Raw genomic sequence first — 19626 nt, forward strand, 5'->3', positions numbered from 1 at the left:
GCCTTTGGTGGAGATCTGAGGGTGACGGTCAGGGCTTCCCCGACGGGCCAAAAACCCCTTGGGCCCCTCCCACCCTCCGCTGCGCCGGTGGAGCTTTCGGAGGAGCGCGCTGGTTCTTCCCACGGGGGGCGGCCGTTTCCTTTGGGGCTCCGGCTGAGGATATGATTTCGCTGGCTGCATCGGAGGATGAGCTAATGGGTTCTGGAGATGACAACCCGGCTGCGTTGCCCCCTTCGGGTGTGGCAGCGTTGTCCGAGCCGGATCCAGAGCTTACGGCTATGCTCTCCCGGGCCGCCGCGAGTGTCGGGCTCGAGTGGAACCCTCCACCGTGTCCCGAACCCTCGCGGTTGGATGATTGGCATCTCGGGGCGGCCCGTGCTGGTTCTCAGCGCCCCGCCCCAGTGCCATTCTTCCCGGAGGTGCATCAGGAGCTCACGAAGTCGTGGTCGGCGCCCTACAGCGCCCGCCATCGATCGACTGACTCCTCCATCCTCACTACCCTCGACGGTGGTGCGGCTAAGGGCTACGTGGGGATACCTCCGGTCGAGCGCGCCGTGGTGATGCAACTGTGTCCCAGGGCCGCGGTCGATGGAATGCCCCGCGGAATGCCCCGCGGAATGCCCCGCGTCTCCCCTCCCGGGTGTGTAAGTTCTCGTCCGGGTTACTGGGCAAGTCTTACGCTGCCTGCGGGGAAGCCGCATCATCCCTGCATGCCATGGCGCTCCTGCAGGTCTACCAGGCCAAAGCGCTCAAGGAGATGCACGAGGGTAGTGCCGACCCAGGGATCATGCAGGAACTGCGGACAGCGACGGACCTCGCCCTCCGGGCGACGAAAGTCGCTGCCCGCTCCCTGGATCGGGCGATGTCCACTATGGTGGTCCAGGAACGCCACCTGTGGCTGACCCTGGCTGATATGCGCGAAACCGACAAAGTGCAGTTCTTCGACGCCCCTGTCAGTCAGGCCGGCCTCTTCGGCGACGCCATCGAGAGCTTCGCCCAACAGTTCTCGGTGGCCCAGAAGCAGACGGAGGCGATCAAGAACATCCTGCCCCGGCGGACCGCTGTTGCCTTCACCCCTCCGCCGGGTCCAGCGCCTCCTCCTGCTCGTCGCCGAGGGCGTCCTCCTTCGTCCGCCTCCGCCCCAGCTAAACCCAAGCAGCAGCCTCCACCCGGGACGCAAGGGGGGCGCCCAACCCGCTCAGGGCCCCGCTAAGTCTGCCGGTAAACGTAAGGGTAAGCGGCCCTGAGACGGGCAGCCCAGGGACGGATGGATCTGCTCGGAGGGAGATGGTGTCCGCACTACATAAACAACATAACCAACAACATAACATCTCTGCCACTAGCTCCTCGGAGCTCAGTGGTACCCACATTGTCAATAAAAGAGCAGTTTCCTATGTCCCTGGGCCCCAAGAGGGCCAAGATCGTTGTGCGCGACGCCCCCGGGCCTTGCCACTCCAGTCTTCCCCTCTTCTCGCCAGGGGGCAGTGTGAGGCTAGAGGACGCCCCCGGGCCTTCTCTCCCACACACTGCCCCACCTCGGAATGTTCAGACCCTTCTCCGGGTCGCCTCCGGGCCGTCCGAGTCAGGTCTGAACATTCCACCTCGCTGCCTCACCCCGGGTACGTCTGTGGTGCCGTTGGTCCCGCTTGCTCAGTTTCTGGGAGCCTGGCTAGAGCTCCCGGGGCTGTCTCGCTGGCTCATCCGTACCATCAGACTCGGTTACGCGATTCAGTTCGCGCACCGGCCCCCCAAATACAGGGGCATCCTGTTCACCTCAGTACGGAGCAGCGATGCCCATGTATTGCGGGCGGAGATTGATGTCCTACTGGCGAAGGGCGCGGTCGAGCCGGTTCCTCCAGCCGATATGAGGTCGGGGTTCTACAGCCCCTACTTCATTGTACCCAAGAAAGGGGGTGGGTTACGGCCAATCTTGGATCTGCGCATTTTGAATCGGGCCCTGCACAGACTTCCGTTCAAAATGTTAACGCAGAAACGCATCTTCGAATGCATCCGTCCCCAAGATTGGTTTGCAGCGATCGACCTGAAGGACGCGTACTTTCATGTCTCTATCCTTCCTCGACACATACCGTTCCTACGCTTTGCGTTCGAGGGGAAGGCATATCAGTACATATCAGTCTTGCCCTTCGGGCTGTCCCTGTCGCCCCGCGTCTTTACGAAAGTCGTGGAGGCAGCCATTGTTCCACTCCGAGAACGCGGCGTTCGCATTCTCAACTATCTCGACGACTGGCTTATACTCGCCCAGTCTCGGGAGCAGTTGTGCGAACACAGGGACCTGGTGCTCCGTCACCTCAGCCTGTTGGGCCTTCGGGTCAACCGAGAGAAGAGCAAACTCTGTCCCACGCAGAGGATCTCTTATCTCGGCATGGAGCTGGATTCGGTCAATCGGACTGGGCGCCTCACAGAGGAACGAGTCCAGTCAGTGTTGAACTGCTTGAATACATTCAAGAGCAGGACGGCGGTCCCACTGAAATTCTTTCAGAGGCTCCTGGGGCATATGGCATCTGCAGCCGCGGTAACGCCGCTCGGATTGCTTCATATGAGACCGCTTCAGCGCTGGCTACACGACCGAGTCCCGAGGTGGGCGTGGCAGAGCGGCCAGTATCGGGTCCAGTTAACCCGTACTGTCGCCAAACCTTCAACCCTTGGTCCGACCCCTCGTTCTTACGGGCCGGAGTGCCCTTAAGACAGGTGTCCAGGCATGTTGTGGTATTCACAGATGCCTCAGCCTCGGGTTGGGGGGCCACGTACAACGGGCATGCAGTCTCGGGTCTGTGGACGGGGCCCCAGCTGCATTGGCATATCAATTGCCTGGAGTTAATGGCGGTGCGTCTTGCGCTAAGTCGCTTCAAGAAGCTGCTTCAGCACAAACACGTACTGGTCCGCACGGACAGCACTGCGGCCGTTGCGTACATCAACCGTCAGGGTGGTCTGCGCTCCCGTCGCATGCTCCAACTCGCCCGCCACCTCCTCCTGTGGAGTCAGAAGCATCTGAGGTCGCTTCGTGCCATTCACATCCCTGGTGCGCTGAACCAGACAGCCGACAAGCTCTCTCGTCAGTGTCCACTTCCGGGAGAGTGGCGACTCCACCCCCGGAGCGTCCAGCTGATATGGGACCTTTTCGGAGCCGCACAGGTAGACCTGTTTGCCACTCCGGACTCGTCCCATTGCCAGTGGTACTATTCCCTGAACGGGGGTACCCTCGGCACAGATGCACTGGCGCACAGCTGGCCCCGGGACCTACGCAAATATGCGTTTCCCCCAGTGAGCCTTCTAGCACAGACTCTGTGCAAGGTCAGGGAGGACGAGGAGCAGGTCTTGCTAGTTGCGCCCTACTGGCCCAACCGGACCTGGTTCGCCGAACTTACTCTCCTCGCGACAGCCCCACCCTGGCCGATTCCCCTGAGGAAGGACCTTCTTTCTCAGGGAGGGGGCACTCTATGGCACCCGCGTCCAGACCTCTGGAAACTCCATGTCTGGTCCCTGGACGGGACGCGGAGGTTCTAGGTGGCCTGCCACAGGCAGTGATAGACACCATCACTTCAGCTAGAGCCCCCTCTACAAGGCGCCTCTATGCCCTGAAGTGGAACCTGTTCGTTGACTGGTGTTCTTCTCGCCGCGAAGACCCCCGGAAGTGTTCGATTAATGTTGTGCTTTCTTTCCTACAAGATGGGTTGGAGCGAAGGCTGTCTCCCTCCACCCAGAAAGTGTACGTCGCAGCAATAGCGGCGTATCACGATGTAGTGGAAGGTAAATCCTTAGGGAAGCATGACTTAATCGTCAGGTTCCTCAGGGGTGCGAGGAGACTAAATCCTCCTCGTTCTATCTCGCTACCCTCTTGGGACTTAGCCCTGGTGCTCAGAGCACTTCAGGGCCCTCCTTTTGAGCCTTTGCAGTCCGTTGAGTTAAAAATCCTGTCTATGAAGACGGTACTCCTGACTGCATTGGCCTTAATCAAGAGGGTGGGGGACCTGCATGCGCTTTCGGTCAACGAATCGTGCCTAGAATTCGGGCCCGGTAACTCTCACGTCATCCTGAGACCCCGGCCCGGATACGTGCCCAAGGTTCCTACCACTCCCTTTCGGGACCAGGTGGTGAACCTGCAAGCGCTGCCCTCGGAGGAAGCAGACCCAGCCCTGGCTTTGTTATGTCCCGTCCGCGCTCTTCGCGCTTACGTTGACCGGACACAAAGCTTTAGGACCTCAGAGCAGCTCTTCGTCTGTTACGGAGGCCAGCAGAAGGGAAAGGCTGTCTCCAAGCAGAGGTTAGCCCACTGGATAGTGGATGCTATAGTCTTAGCGTACCAATCGCAAGACGTGCCTTGCCCGTTCGGGTTGCGAGCGCACTCCACAAGGAGTGTTGCCTCCTCCTGGGCGCTGGCTCAAGGTGCCTCGCTGACAGACATCTGTAGAGCTGCGGGCTGGGCGACACCTAACACGTTCGCTAGATTCTATAGCCTCCGTGTGGAGCCGGTTTCTTCCCGTGTACTCGCCTCCAACGGCCAGTAAACGCGAAGTGCCCGTTCCTGTGTCGGCTTGCTACGCCACTCCCGCCTGTGGCCGGATACGTGCGTTATTTTTTCTCCAGTTGTGTTCCCCAGAAATGGTGAACCCTGTCGAGCTCCTCCGTCACCCCTTCGGTGTCAAGACGTGGCGGCCGTCTGACACCAGGCCTGCACCCGTATGCTTGTGGAACGTGTGTGTTAGGCTGGGTCCATATGTAGCGGTTCCCTCACGGTGACCCCATATGTGTATTTCCACGGTACCTGCTACCCTACTCGGCTAGCCCCGTGTCTTTCCCTTGACAGAGCCCGCTCTGTCGTCTCTGGCGGTGTTCTTTCCCCCCTGGAACCAGGTTGGAACCACCCCAGAGACTGCCATATGTTGTTACTACCCAGATAGGTTAGTCCGTATGAGTATTTTCCACCCTCCTCCTCCGGTGGACGTGGCTCCACAGCGTACCATCTCCCGAGACGGGCACGCTTTCCCAGCGTTATCCAATAGTCACGCTGAGTGGGTCTTGCAGAAACAGCAGTGTCGGACCTCCCTGCTTAAGCCCTGTCTGCTGCTCCAACTAGGAGCACCCAGTGAGCTTGAGCAGGGCGCTGGAAGGGCCAGCACCCTGGCATTTTTGTAGGGATCCCAATTCGTCGGTCAGTTCCGACGTACGTCGAACGTGACTGACTGAAAGGGAACGTCTCGGTAACGTATGTAACCCTCGTTCCCTGAAGGAGGGAACGGAGACGTACGTCCCGTCGCCAGGTGCTGTGCTTCAGCTGCAGGCCCGAGTCACATCTCGGCTCCTCAGTTGTAAAAGCGGTATGCGTTGTTCACGTCCGTGTTTTATACCCGCGCTGCGGGGCGGTGCGTGAACCGCATGCCAATGTTTACTGGCTCGTTTCTATACACTCGAAGTAGATTGGTCTCTGAAAATAGATCCCAATTCGTCGGTCAGTTCCGACGTACGTCTCCGTTCCCTCCATCAGGGAACGAGGGTTACATACGTAACCGAGACGTTTTATGCATTTTAACTTTTCTACAATTTTATCTGCCTTGTGTTTTATTTCCTGTGTTGATCCTGTAAACTCTTTGCACCAGAGTGTGATAAATGATAATGGAAACTGCTCACAAAAAGGGTGTAGGCCTAAATACAATGTGATTAATTGCTATTCCCGGTTAGGTGCCAAGTGGAGGAAATAGTTTTATGATAAGGCATAAAAAGAGAAATCTGATGCCCTACAGCAAAATAGACACCTCAGATAACACCTAAAACAAGCACTTGTTCTCTCAGGCCAATGTTTATGAGCAAACTGCAGAAACAGATGTGATAATGTGCACATATGCCGAGACAAGCAAAGATACAGAAAATCTCTGTTCTTGTCAACCTAAATTACTAATCTAAATGCAGCTAAACTGCTGGTATGACGAGAGCTTGATTAGGTGGAGAAAGTAAGAAGGACCCTGTAAACAGCCAACCAGTTTTTTATATTAGATGAAAAACTTAAACGTAAAAAACCTTTAAAAAAATTAACCTTGGTAAATAACTGAAATAAGTACCAAAATTACCAAAACTGGAGAAAAAAAACAAGAAACTAATAAAAATGTCAGAAGCACATAACAAAATTACTAAAACTTAAACTACAATTATAACTAGATAAAAACAGTTAGTCGAGACAAACTTTAAGTTGGCTTGAGAAAGCCGGACCAGAACGTTAGAATTTTTTTGTTACGTTTAAAGTAGTTTAGAGTTTAAATTTTGATGGTTTGAATGGACAGCCTATTCTCCATCCCAAGGCGTCAAAAACTGAAGCATGGTCAAGTGCCGTCCCGCGTCAAAATAAAGACGCCAAAGGCGCTCCTCGACATAACTCTATGGACGAACAGGGAACTCCATTTGCTTTCAATGGGAAACCTGTAGCATCAAAAACAGACGTGAAGTTTTTCACACAAAATCGTGCTGAAAAGTCTTATTCAAAACACATCGCGATATTTGGCATCAGTTCACGTGTGCCTGATGTTGGTGAGTAGTCGTAAATACAATGTGCTTATGTTTGATATAATGTCTTTTCTGTTTGTCGATATTAAATCTTAGCTCCCTCATGTTCAGTCATTGCATTATATCGGTCATCTCCACTGAGGCGGTTTCATTGCTTTCTGATTCAAAACACCTTAATAAACTACTTTATAAACACTGCCTGTATAAACACTGACATAGGCCTACTATAGATCTTCAATCAGTTAATCATATCAGGTTTTAAGTAGTGCAAATGTAGGTCCAAAGTGGTATTTGTAGTTGAAACACAGTAAAAACAATACTTACCATGCTTTTACCACAACCTTAGTTTTACTGTGATAGGTATAATAAAAGGACAGTGACCACAAAACCGGCCATGCTTTTACCACAGTATAGGTAGTTTTAATGAGATATTTGTTGTAAATGCAGTAACCACAAAACTTACCATGGTTGCCATGATACATACATTGTAAGGTAAAACAGTACTTTTTCCTCATATATATATATATATATATATATATATATATATATATATATATATATATATATATATATATATATATATATATATATATATATATATATATAAATAAATAATCCTGAATATTATATATAATTTTATTTTATTTTCTCTTTTTTTCAGCTGGAAAGACCAAAAGAGCCTTTTGGACTCAGTCAGCTCATTCTTGTCTGAGGAGAAGTAAACGGAGGAGACAGAATGCTGCAAAGGTTTTGTTTTTATCAAACATATTATCAAGCGTTTGTTGTTTCTGAAACTTATTCTTACAAAACCCATAGCCCAATCAGTAACAACATAGTCTCAAAGTCTTAATAACTCACAAGATTTAACAAGTTGTCAAATTCATATGATACTCATATACATAATCCTGCGGCTTTTACTCCTACTGCTGTCATTGGCTATGGCCTCAATTCCTGCTCATATTTATCGGGGTATTTGTAAATCAGTTGCACCCCTTCTTGGAAAGTAATCAGATGTCCCACACACTCAGAAATGTTATATCAATTCAATTCTTTAAAATTATTTCAAATTGGGCCCTGTCTGTTCATGTTCCAATGATACATGATGTCTCTCCACACCTCATACTCTGTTTGCAAGAGTGGAAATGCTCATTTGACATAATTTTCTTTTTTTCAATTTTCATTTAATCGTCATTTTTGTCATAATCAGATCTGTTACACTGCTGATAACATCCCGTTTGCATGTACATCATGTTATTTTAAAACATATTCATATGAATATAGTTTTCTATTAAAGACATAGCAGCTGTGAATGGATTAATATGATGTTAAATGTATTTTCGAATACCCATTTTAATTTATCTTGAAATTTGTCTTTATTCTACTTTATCAACTTTATGCTGTATCCTCCAATAAAGTGTTGTGTAATAAAGTATGGTGAATATGGTGTATTGAAAGTGGCCCACAAAATGTTTTGCTCGGGCAATTCGACTAGAATTGAGTATGGCCACGCCAGGCTAGGTGTTTGGTACAGTAAATACACAATTTTACTAGGCTCTTATGAGATTTCATAAATTAAAAAAAACCTACATATAATTAATTACCATTCTTTTACTTAGGACATTAACATTTAACATGATCTGGTTAATGATATTTGGGACAACAATGTACCAAGATTTGCCTATACTTGCATTTTGTATGCCAGTTTTCAGTGAAATAAAGAGAAGGTGGGTATGTGAATTACAAAAGGCTGCAGTGAGCTATATTGCTGCAAACACTTCAAGCATATCTGAAGATGAGCCATGTTGATCATTCTGGTACATCAAGAAGAGGGGGTGAAGATGAAATTGTGGCACCGTTTCTTTGTTATTTTACTGAATGAAGAATTATCCTTGTGTAATAGTAATAGTGAAGTGTAAATATATAAATAGATTTTTGTTTTTACCACCAACAAAAGGAATTTGATAATGGCAAGTTGTTGCAGGTTCATTCATTATATTTATTGGTGTTCATACAGAAAAGCAAAGTTATTATATTACAACGTTTCCTTTAAATATCTCAGTATTTCATCATATGGTCTCACAATCACCCATCAAAACCTAATGCAAGCATGATGTTAGAATAGAAAATGGGGGGAAAGTCATTAGGAAAAATACTCTGATATTTATATGTGACTGAACAAAGTTTGTTATCCATGATGAGGAGAATACATCTGTGTATTTTTTACTGCCCTTCCACCCTCAGGGGCCCGGTAAGGGGCCCCTGGAAGAGCAAAACAATGCACATTTCAAATGACTGTAACTCAAAGTCTGGTTAGCGTATCAAAAAGAAAATCGTCAAGACAACTACTTATGCTATATTTCTAAATAAATAATGTTGGGCACAGTTTTCAGACATATATAGAAAGCTTGCATAAAGGTTTTTCAAAAGTGCTCACACAGTAAAATAAACAATTTCAGCCTGCCCCTCATTTATGTCATAAAGGTTTGCACAATGAACATATTTAGACATCCAGTAGGCCATTAAAGCTATTATTTATTGTTTCCTTACTAAACGTTTTAAACTACATTACCCATTAATCACTGTCATTCTATCAATGGAACTGGAAACATGGCGCTGTAGTTCATTGAAGTGTGCAGAAATGCTTAGGGTTAGGGATCTCAGTAAAGGAGTAATTTCTCACAACATAGCAACACTTTATAGGTAACCTAATGTATTACTAACATAACAATAACCCCAAAACACACTTTGTAACATGAAGCGCCATTTTATATGAGATCATACAAGCAATTCGGACTATTAAGACCTCACACAGGCCCATACTCGAAAAAAAGCTTCCCGAAACTTATTTGAATCCGGAAGGAGTGGATTTGGCACAGAAATACAATTTTCAATCCAACAATTTTTTTATTTTTTATTTTGGCCATGTTTAGCATGAGAATCCAATTCTTTAACAGTGTAAATAAGTCAAAATGTTGGGATGCACGACAATATTAGTACGACATCGGAATTGCCGATAAACGCTTAAAATATAAAAATCGGCCGATATGAAAAACGTATGCCGATAAGCCTTGCTGATATGATAACGTGTTGATATGCGCCTGCAATAACTCAAGTGTGCAAGGAGTGCTATAGCGATAAGATCATGTCAGCAGTGTGCTCCTTCTTGAAGTGAACTTGTATGCCAACAAGCAAAAACAAGCATATACATTGCATGTATGATTTATATTGACAGTTTTTAAATGCTTCCTTGAATTTGTGAATGCGTGTACAGAAGGACATGACCGTCAACAATGACTCCCCACTCTCTAGCGCGTGTAGGTGCAGCAGCCTCCACAGCAGCAAAAGCCTCCTACAGGTCTATAGTGCCCGCCCAGTAGAATGTTTTTATATATATATATATATATATATAGTGGGGGCACTGTTGTTACAGTAATAAAATGAAAAGTAGAATACACAAATACTTATTTTTCTGAATAAATAAAGCAGCAATGATGTCATAAATTACAAGCATGATACTTGTAAATTAAATACTTTTATATACAGTTTATTAATCTCTAATAAAATTGTATGAAATGAATGATGAAAAATAATCCCAAAAAAACACACACACAAAAAAAAACATATGAAACTAAAGACAGCATCAACTGATGGCATGCCACCCCCACTTCATGTGCACAAACGTTAAATCCAAAAATAAAATATTTAGGTTACAACTGCATCTGTCTGGGGGGAAAAATTGCTGACTTTATTATTGTTATTTTCAGAGTTTTTAACATATTCTTATTATAAAAAGAACTTTATTAACATTTATTTATCTTTAACAAGTATCCTTTTAGTAAGGACACCTCAGAAATCTGAAACCAGAATGAAAACAAAATTTTTGCTCAAAATGGTGTTGTTTCCAAACAAAGGGAAAAAATAAATGTATATCGGCCAAAATATTGGCATATTGGATATCGGCAAAAATCCAATATCGTGCATCCCTATCAGAATGCTTGAAATAGCATTAGACCCCCCTCCCCCCCAAATTAGATTAAATTGACATAAATTTTTTTTTAATCTTTTACACCTTATACATTTTTTTTTTTACAATTGCTTAACTTACTTTGATGAGTTAAAGCAACGTAAAAACAAACGCCCCTGGTTTTACAGACAAGGCTAAGCTAGTCCTAGACTAAAATGCATGTTTGAGCGGTTTTATTTCCAAGCAACTTGCACTGACATATCTTATGCCAATGCCATTGTTTTGTCTCAAGATGCACTCCATGTTTTTTTCTAGGACATGTTTATAAAGGCTAATTAAATGCTCTAATTAAACTAATGCCTAATCCTGGCTTAGTCTAAGCCCTGTCTGTGAAACCGGGCCATGTTGTCATAACTTATTGATCATATCATTTTTTACAGTGTTGAGAACCACTGTGCTAGAAGAACAGGTGTTTTACTTTTTGTATATTAATGGCTACAGAATGACAAATTCAATGCTGCTCTACTGACAGAGTAAATTGAATGAAGCATGATCACATAATCTCTCACTGATGGTTCCTTTGGTCTTGGAACACGTGAGGAATCATAACATGTAGTTAAGCAACCACACTATATATGAGAAATGTACTGAATTCCAGAATGAGAAACAACGATTTCTGGAGCTGTTTGGAAAGACATAATTTATTCAATAGCAATTCCTGGTCTACCACCACATTTGATCTTTCAGAAATAATAAATGGTACACTTTATGTAACGCAAAGAAAACATGATCCTGTTTCTAACCCAAACCTTCCATTATAAGCACCATAATGGTAAATGTGGTCGGGGAAACGCGCCTTGTTCATCCATCAACAATAAAAATATAGAATATGTCGAAAAGAAACACGCCACACTGTGTGGCATGGCTCAAAGAGTCACTGGATAATGTGGAAAAACATTCAGTTTCTTATGTGCAGAACAGAGACAATAACATCAAGTTGAGGGTCAAAAGATTAATTTTCTGCTTCCTCTGTTATGATTACAGAGCAGACATGTTTCCATTTATACAACAGTCCTTAATGAAAGACTATTTTCAGAAAAAGAATATTAAAGTCTGAGAGGAACATTTATTGTGAATATTCTAGATGAATCAGAGTAAGAGCAAAAATGCTAAACTTTAAAAAGTCTGTCAGTGATATGACACCCAAGAGTGGAAAAATCACTTCTGTAATTGCAAGATGTGTCAATCAACAGACGAGAAGCTAAATGCATTTCAGTTAGTTGGGAATTTTAAATAAAGTCATGTGAAACTATCTTTGATCACGGACAAATGTTTTCCCTGGCAAAGAGAGTGAAATTGAAGTTAGTAAGTATAAGAAAAAGAAATTCAGAGAGCAGGCGAAGATTGTCTTCCTGACAAAAGGCTGTTGGTCTTTGACTTTCGACACAATAAATCTATCAAACTATTATGGAAAACACTAAAACGTATCATTTATATGGCGTGTAAATAAGGAAACCACAAAAAAGGTGGAAGGACCGATAGAAAAAAACAAGCAGTGCTTAAGAGAAAACAGGAAAAAGGGTCACAACCATCTTGGAAAAAGAGAGGGTGGTGTTAGAAAATGAGCAGCAGACAGATAGGTTGGTAAAAGAGGGAGGGCTGAGCTTGATGAATAGATGTTGGTATTTTCCTTCTTTCCTTCCAGAAGCTGAAGAAACTCTACTCTTGACTGCAAGCCTGTCTACTTTACGAGCCATGGTAGAAGGAAGCAAACTCTGGCACTCTGAATTTAAGAGGAAAAAAGTAGGCCACACCAAAAACATGCCAAAAAGACTAGCATTAAAGGGTTTTTCCAATGAGCAGGCAGAATCTGAGAACAAAACGTTTGACATTTCTGCGGCACCTGAACCCTCACGGAAGCAGCCACAACCTGAGCATCTTCTAAATTGTGTCTCACAGTGAATTGATGATGAATGACATCAGGCTTTGGCCGGATCACAGGGCTTTAACAAAGCAAAGTCAGAGCCTGAGGACTTCTGGATCAATCTTGCACTCCATTTCATGACTCAGAACTTAATCGTCTTAGGTTACTAATAGCAATTTTCACGTTTCATTAGAAGTGAATTTAATTTGCTCTGAATGCAAGAAATGTCAGTGAGAGAAATCGGACTTGTTTGAGAGTGGGTGTATGAAACTCAATTTGTGTTCACCATCCTCATGGGTCGTGTTTTTGGGCTCGAAGTTAATAAAAGTTTTAAACTGCACCAATGGACTCAAAGGGAGTCCTCTGGATCAAAAAGCTTGGTCTGGCCCATAACAAAAGGAAAACTGTCAACTGCTAATGCAATATCGCCAAACAGCAAATGCATAAGCCTGCAGGAAAATAATAAAATCATTTTACTGGAGGAGACTCTAAAGCCATCACAATGTTTTCTCTGCATTTTCACTTTAAAAGGATTTTTTTTTTTTTTTTTAAACACGTTGAAATGCTTTTCAAAGGACAGAATCAGGACTCATAACCTGTCAGAACAATTTGATTAAGATATGAAACAAAGAAGAAACTTGTTTTAAACTGTTTGACTTGGCCACTATATCTCAAAAGTGCTTGTGCATGTGCTTTGGACACCTTGTGAATTGCTGTCTCTTAAATCTTCTCTCACAATATAAATGGATGCGTAGGTGTTCACAACAGTGACAAATATGAAGACACAAAGCACCATGGAATTGCATGGAAACTGTTAAACACTGTGTAAAAAATCATTACAAATACGGTCTGATCTGTTGTCCCATAAAGTGTATGTGTCAATTCTCAACTGATAATAGTAATAAAAGCACTAATAAAGAAAAATGATTACAAGACACACACAAGGGCCACTTTTTAAAATCATTTGCCAGTGGGAAAGACAAAACTTGACAGGAACAATTACCACTACAGTCACGTCACTTTCAGTTTGAGGAAAAATAGTTATGGGAGATTTTCACAGCATAATCCATTCAAGTCTGGTTATCTAGCCATTCTTCCAAAGCCCTCCATATATTTGAAAACTGCTTGTATTTGGCACCCTCTGCTGTTGCTTCAAGCTGTTGCACACTAACAAAACTTCTAAAGGAGAGACCTAACAGTGTGAAAGCATCTGTTGTCAGTTTATCAAAAAGATATTTAAACAAATCCCAGTCTCACTGCACTGAATGACATGCTGCCAATTTTAAAATAATTCAGTTTGATATGATTTATATTAGTAATATTAAATAACAGAAAAAAAACACAGATTACTTCAGTTCAAATCATCTTTTATTTTGCACATAGTGATAACATAAATGTACACATTCTCGCTTTTGAGAAAAATGCAAGCTACGAGTTACAATGCACAATTCTGCATGGAAAATGAGCTTGTCAAGAACCGTAAAGCCTCTCTCTAGAGTCTCAGTTGAGTGGTAATGTGGTCATTATTTGTGCGCTTCGAAGGTATAAATGGACACGGTGTTCCTTTTTTTGCTATTTATTTCTTGGCAGCTTGGAAACGCTCGTTGACATTCTCCCAGTTCACAACATTCCAGATGGCTTTAACGTAGTCCGGTCTAACGTTCTTGTACTGGAGATAGTATGCATGCTCCCAGACATCTATCCCAATTAGTGGGACGAGACCTCAAATTTAAAAAGGAAATAAGGTATATTAAAGTTCAAAGACTTTAACAACAATAATCACAGCTGATTTCTTTCTCCATGGAGTCTAGCAGAATATTGCTTTACTTTTAAGGTACACTATGTAACCTTGTTTGTTCAAAATTAATACATCATGCGTCAATACATCATAAATCCTTCTTCCAAACCCGTTTTTGTCTTATTGCCTGATTCACTGTGGCAAGCCTATTATAAGCGTTTATATTTTAGACCTGTCGGGATGGATTTCATTCATTCACTCGTCACTCGTACATTGTCTCGTCATATCCGTAAATAGAGAATAGTTGCTCTGGATATTTTGGCATGTGTATGGTGTGGGAGTGTCATAGGTTAGTGGTCACAATGCGCAAGAAAGGTTGAAAAGGACAATCTTGAACCTCCAGGGTGGGGGGGGGGGGAGCGAGGAGAGTCTGCTGGCAAAAAGTTAATGCAAAAGAGTTTGTAATAAAATGAGAATCAACATTGGCTTGGCTTTTCGGAGATGGCGAGAACCAAGTGAATAAAAATGTTGTAAAAGACACTGAGATGTCTTTTTTATAACACAACAGGCAGAGGTGGACAAAGTACACAACTCTATTACTTGAGTAAAAGTACAGATACACTGGTCAAATATTACTCCATTACAAGTGAAAGTTATAAAGACAGGTTTTTACTTAAGTAAAAGTATAGAAATACTTGCTTTTAAAGGATAATTTCCTTTTTTATGTCAATGCATTGTTTTATTATTGTAAGTAATGCATACAATACCTGATGCATCTAAAGCAACTTACTGAATACACTGACTAGCTTGACTATCTGTGGAATAAAGAGCTTTCAGAATATTACAAAACATAGAGAAATGAATCTGATTTGACAAAAAAGACAACCATAATCTTCTTAATTTTTTTAACACTCCTACCCACCCCCAGGGTAAAATTGGATTCTCCCACGATTCTGAACACCTACTTAACAAAATAACATTTTACTAGAGGTTCTGATAAAATATTAATAGCTGCAGTCTATTTAAAAATGTTTAATTTATTTGAATTAATAATTTTTTTAAAGTCAATGACTCACTCATAAATACTTCACTTGTTTTATTACTAGATGAATCAGCATTTTTGAACGAATCTCTTGAATGAATGATTCAATGAAAAATATATATTTTTTAACAGTCACTTGTCGCCACCTGGGGGAGAAACAATGTAATCGGCACAATCATCATTTCAAGCGTCAAGTTAACTTTCAAAATAGCAAAAAACAAACAAAAATAACGATTTTATTCAACAATTTATTCTCGTCTGTGCCAGTCTCCAACGTAGTTTACGTTGTAAAAACAGTGCAGCGTTTTCGAGTTCTACAGAAGAACGGCGGCTCACCGTTGGCCGATGCTGTTCACATGAGCACTACTGATGCTGAAGCAGGAGCTACCCAATGGTGAGCCGCCGTTCTGCTGTAGAACACAAAAGCGCTGCAATGTATTTACAACGTAAACTGCGTAAGAGACTGGCACAGACGAGAATAAATAGTTGAATAAAATCGTTATTTTTGTTTGTATTTTGCACACAAAAAGTATTCTTGTTGCTTTATAAAATTAAGGTTGAACCACTGTAAAGTCACAAACAGACTATTTTAACGATGTTTTTTCTACCTTTCTGGGCAATTAAAGTGGTAATTACATTACTGTCTATGGAGGGTCAGAGAGCTCTCAGATTTCATTAAAAAATATCTTAATTTGTGTTCCGAAGATGAACAAAGGTCTTACGGAGCGTTTTGAATGACATGAGGGCAAGGGCGACATGAGGTACTTAATGACAGAATTTTCATTTTTGGGTGAACCAACCCTCTAACTCTAATCGTCTTCTTCCATTTTGCCATCAACTTATCAGTGTTCAAAAAATGCTGGAAAATAATTGAACTTCACAACATGTGACCATACCAGAGCGAGCGATTATTGATAGGCTGATTGATACACTGAATTTCAAATCTGCTAACGACTTTCTTCTCAAGGACCTTTATAGAAATGTAGTGGAATAAAAAAGTACAATATTTGTCTTTCAAATGTACTGAAGTTAAGGTCAAAAGTTTCCAGAAAAACTAATACTCAAGTAAAAGTACAAATACTCAAGAACTCAAGTAAATGTACTTTGTTACGGTCCACCTCTGCCAAAAGGTGAGTAAGGTCTCTAACAGAGTTCATTGTAAAGCATTATCTATTGCGAAGGGTCATTCATCTTCAAAGTCAGGCAGAGCCTAAGCACAACCAAAAGTTACATAGTGTACCTTTAAGTAATACATATTGCTATATATATAGCGATATCCAGCTTATTTTTGTCTGGCTTCCTGCATTCCTTCACATGCTCAGTTATTTTTAGCTGTAAAAAAAACAGCTTGTTATGCTGCTTTATACTGCAAATTGGCATTTCTTACCATATTATTTTAATGTGTTGTTGTAACTATAAATACACTGGTTTGTAGCACAAATAGTTTGACCATTTACTGCACTTTGTTATTCTTCTAGTTATGTACCTAGAGCAGCTAATGAATTGGAAGTCTCACATTCACAGAAAATAGCTTACTTCCGCGTTGAAAAATAAGGTGGATATGACTAACTGTCATGAATAAATTTGGAGCATTTTACATGTATGCACTGAGGGTCTTGTTAAGAGTGTATGGGGAAAAATACAGTGTCAACAAAATAGATCTACTCTCTACCATTCCTTAAAGAACATTTACCTGTAGTGCCCTGCAAAGGGTCTTGGTTAGGGCAAGCAGCAATTCTCAGTCTCCCATTGTCCTTATTAAAGCCCAGCCAGCCCCAGCCTGAGCCCTGAACGGCCACTGTGGCAGCTGACATCTTCTCCTTCATCTTCTGAAATGAGCCAAAGTCACGCTTAATGGCCTCCAACAGCTCACCTGTAAAATAAAAAAACAGAAAAGACTCATCGTATACATCCATAATACTTCATAAATGACATGAAAAAGCAGTATGAATATAATTTTATCTTGTTTGACATCCATTCAAATGTACAATGCACGTCAAGCTGTTGTCCAGGGTAAGCTTATTGAAATCTCTCACCCTGTGGTTCTCCTCCACCATTCGGTGACAGATTTGTCCAGAATATGGTATGATTAATATGCCCACCACCATTAAATTTCAATGCAGGTTGAAGGGAGACTTGGGTCGTCACATCACCTGTAACACAGCAAGAGAAAACCTCAAGGCTTGTTATATGAAATGAGGACAAAAAGTCATTAGAATGTAGTAAATATAAATATTTTTTACTATTTAACCATTCAAGAAAAGTATATCGGCCTACATTGTAAGTGGACCTCAAGTTGTCTGACAAAATGAGGTGTATATAGCAGTGTAATTTTAGTATTAGTTATACTATTACATAAAATGTTTAATAGATGCATATCAGGCCCATTTATGATCTCATTTGAACTTACCCGTGGCCAGTGCCTCTTGATATTTCTCCTCAGTGACATTGAGGTTGTTGACATATGTTGCATGGTGCTTGCTGTGGTGCAGCTGCATGATCTCAGCACAGATGTGAGGCTCAAGAGCACCATAGTCATACGTGAGGTCAGGGAGTTTGTGCTTCTGTCTAGAGGCCAAAGCACCCAAAATGGGGTTCAAGGTGGCAGCACACCTAGAATGGATAGTAATAAAGAAAAAACTATTAAATATGTATGCAAGTATTGCAACAAAAGTATTGTAACGACTTGCCAGTCTAACAGTCAAAAATGTTGGATTAATGCGGTGAGTTCACACTGGATTGTTGCTAGTACATAGCAGCAGTCAGGTGACCAGAGTAGAAGTTTTTGAAATATGGTCCATGGATTTACAAAATCCATTTTAGAGCGGTCAATTTTTTTTAATGAAATAAGTATAATTCCAGGCTCAGTATTTCCCCTCACAGAATACAAATGGGTCCTTTACATTTTATAAAGATCATCATGTGGGTGTTCCTAGCATCAGATCATTTTAAAAACCTCTGGCTCAGAATGCAGTACTTTGACTAACTAATATAACTGAATGTAAACGTGGTTTTATGACCTATTTCCTCCAAAGTTGCAGTAAAGCTGAGCTGATTGAGTGCCTTCTGATAAAGTTCATTTTGACTGCAATCTATCTCTGCACATAATTAATGGATTATATATTTATAACAAGTTAAGCTGTTGTTTGGTAGCCCTAAATCAGCAGCAGATAATGCCATTCCACGTACACAACTCTAAATCAACAAATATCAGCCTATAAAAATGATCGAACAGATCACTGATTAAAACTTCACTAGTAATGTCAGTTACGCAAACTATTATGACGCTGTTAGCTTGGTCGCTCTACCAAACACCTAAAAGTGCGCAGTTCATTGATACCGCTGATTTAATAAACAACCCTGATCATTCATTTTGCTGCACACACAATACTCTCGCTGATTTAGACGTTATCTTTACCTGCGGACATATCCTCTGCACAGCATACTCTACTCCGTCATATAACGACACATGCACTGAATAGCCCTAAGCTCGGTCCATTACAACCTGCCCTTGAAATTCAACTTCAAGTTGGAATAGAGCGTACCATTATATCAAAATAGGGGTCAAATGCAAACGTGTTTTTCTCCCCCTTTGGTTATGTACTGAAACGTAAAGAGTTTTACATGTGAAATATGAGATGAGGCAGTTTAAGACTAGTTCAATTCATGTAGTTCAACTGAACGAACTTTGTATAAGTTAAAGAGGGTGCAAAAACCGTGCACCCCCTGTGCCAATTGGTATAATTCAGCCAGTCATTCTACTAGGCCTTACTTCGCAGTGAGTTGTAGTCTGTAATATATATGGGTTCATTTCAGAACAACATACAATGCGTGGTTTATGACGAGTGTACATTTTTTATATCCCACATTTAATCCAAGTAATTGAGCAATATGTATTAATATCAAACTAACAGAAACAGCAAACCAACTGGTGGATTAATAATTACTCGAGCCTTTTTATGACGAAGGAATCTAGTTTCCTCATATGTGATGAAAAACATATATGCAGTGGTTCGTACATGTATCTGGTAAACGTCAACATAAAGTTAACATTAAAATGCCAGTGTTGCCAGATCCCGCAAGAGAAACACGCAACATGGTCTGAAAACAACTCTTAAACGAGCGACCACTTTGGGGAAGCATAAACACTGGACGAAAAGGGCGCAAAATAAAGTACTTAATAATGCTATTACTAAATTCTGGTATGGCCCAAACAGGGTGAGGGTATATTTGCAACACACTTTATTTGTGCTACGGGGTCAAACAACGTTTTTTTATTTTATTATGCACTATATAGTAAGCAATTATATACATATTTAAAATGAATGTCGTGTGTATATACTTATGACATTAACTATTAACGGATGGAGTTGTTGGGGATCCGATTTCTCACTGACTACAACAGCAACATGGCAACAACACTGTATGGTAACGTGCTCCTCCCT

The 19626-nt window shown here is 42.4% G+C and overlaps 1 protein-coding gene across 1 annotated transcript; it reads right to left on the minus strand.

The window, feature by feature from the left end:
- Positions 1 to 13751: 13751 nt before the first annotated feature.
- Positions 13752 to 18713, minus strand: sod2 (superoxide dismutase 2, mitochondrial). Its single transcript, XM_079832134.1, has 5 exons — positions 18600 to 18713; positions 17592 to 17794; positions 17218 to 17334; positions 16875 to 17054; positions 13752 to 14123 (listed from the first exon to the last, which is right to left on the minus strand). The coding sequence occupies exons 1-5, from the start codon at positions 18623 to 18625 to the stop codon at positions 13978 to 13980; spliced, it is 672 nt and encodes a 223-aa protein (XP_079688260.1). The 5' UTR covers positions 18626 to 18713; the 3' UTR covers positions 13752 to 13977.
- Positions 18714 to 19626: the final 913 nt, after the last annotated feature.

The sequence above is a fragment of the Gobio gobio genome, assembly GCF_949357685.1.
Source record: "Gobio gobio genome assembly, chromosome: 12".
Classification (NCBI taxonomy): domain Eukaryota; kingdom Metazoa; phylum Chordata; class Actinopteri; order Cypriniformes; family Gobionidae; genus Gobio; species Gobio gobio.

Bases quoted from the DNA above. Each gene is read 5' to 3' on its own strand.
- sod2 (XM_079832134.1), bottom strand. From the start codon at position 18,625: ATGCTGTGCAGAGGATATGTCCGCAG. The intron at 17,335-17,591 runs GTAAGTTCAAAT...GCTGTGTTACAG, and splicing joins TCAAGAGGCACTGGCCACGG to GTGATGTGACGACCCAAGTC. The intron at 17,055-17,217 runs GTGAGAGATTTC...TTTATTTTACAG, and splicing joins TGGTGGAGGAGAACCACAGG to GTGAGCTGTTGGAGGCCATT.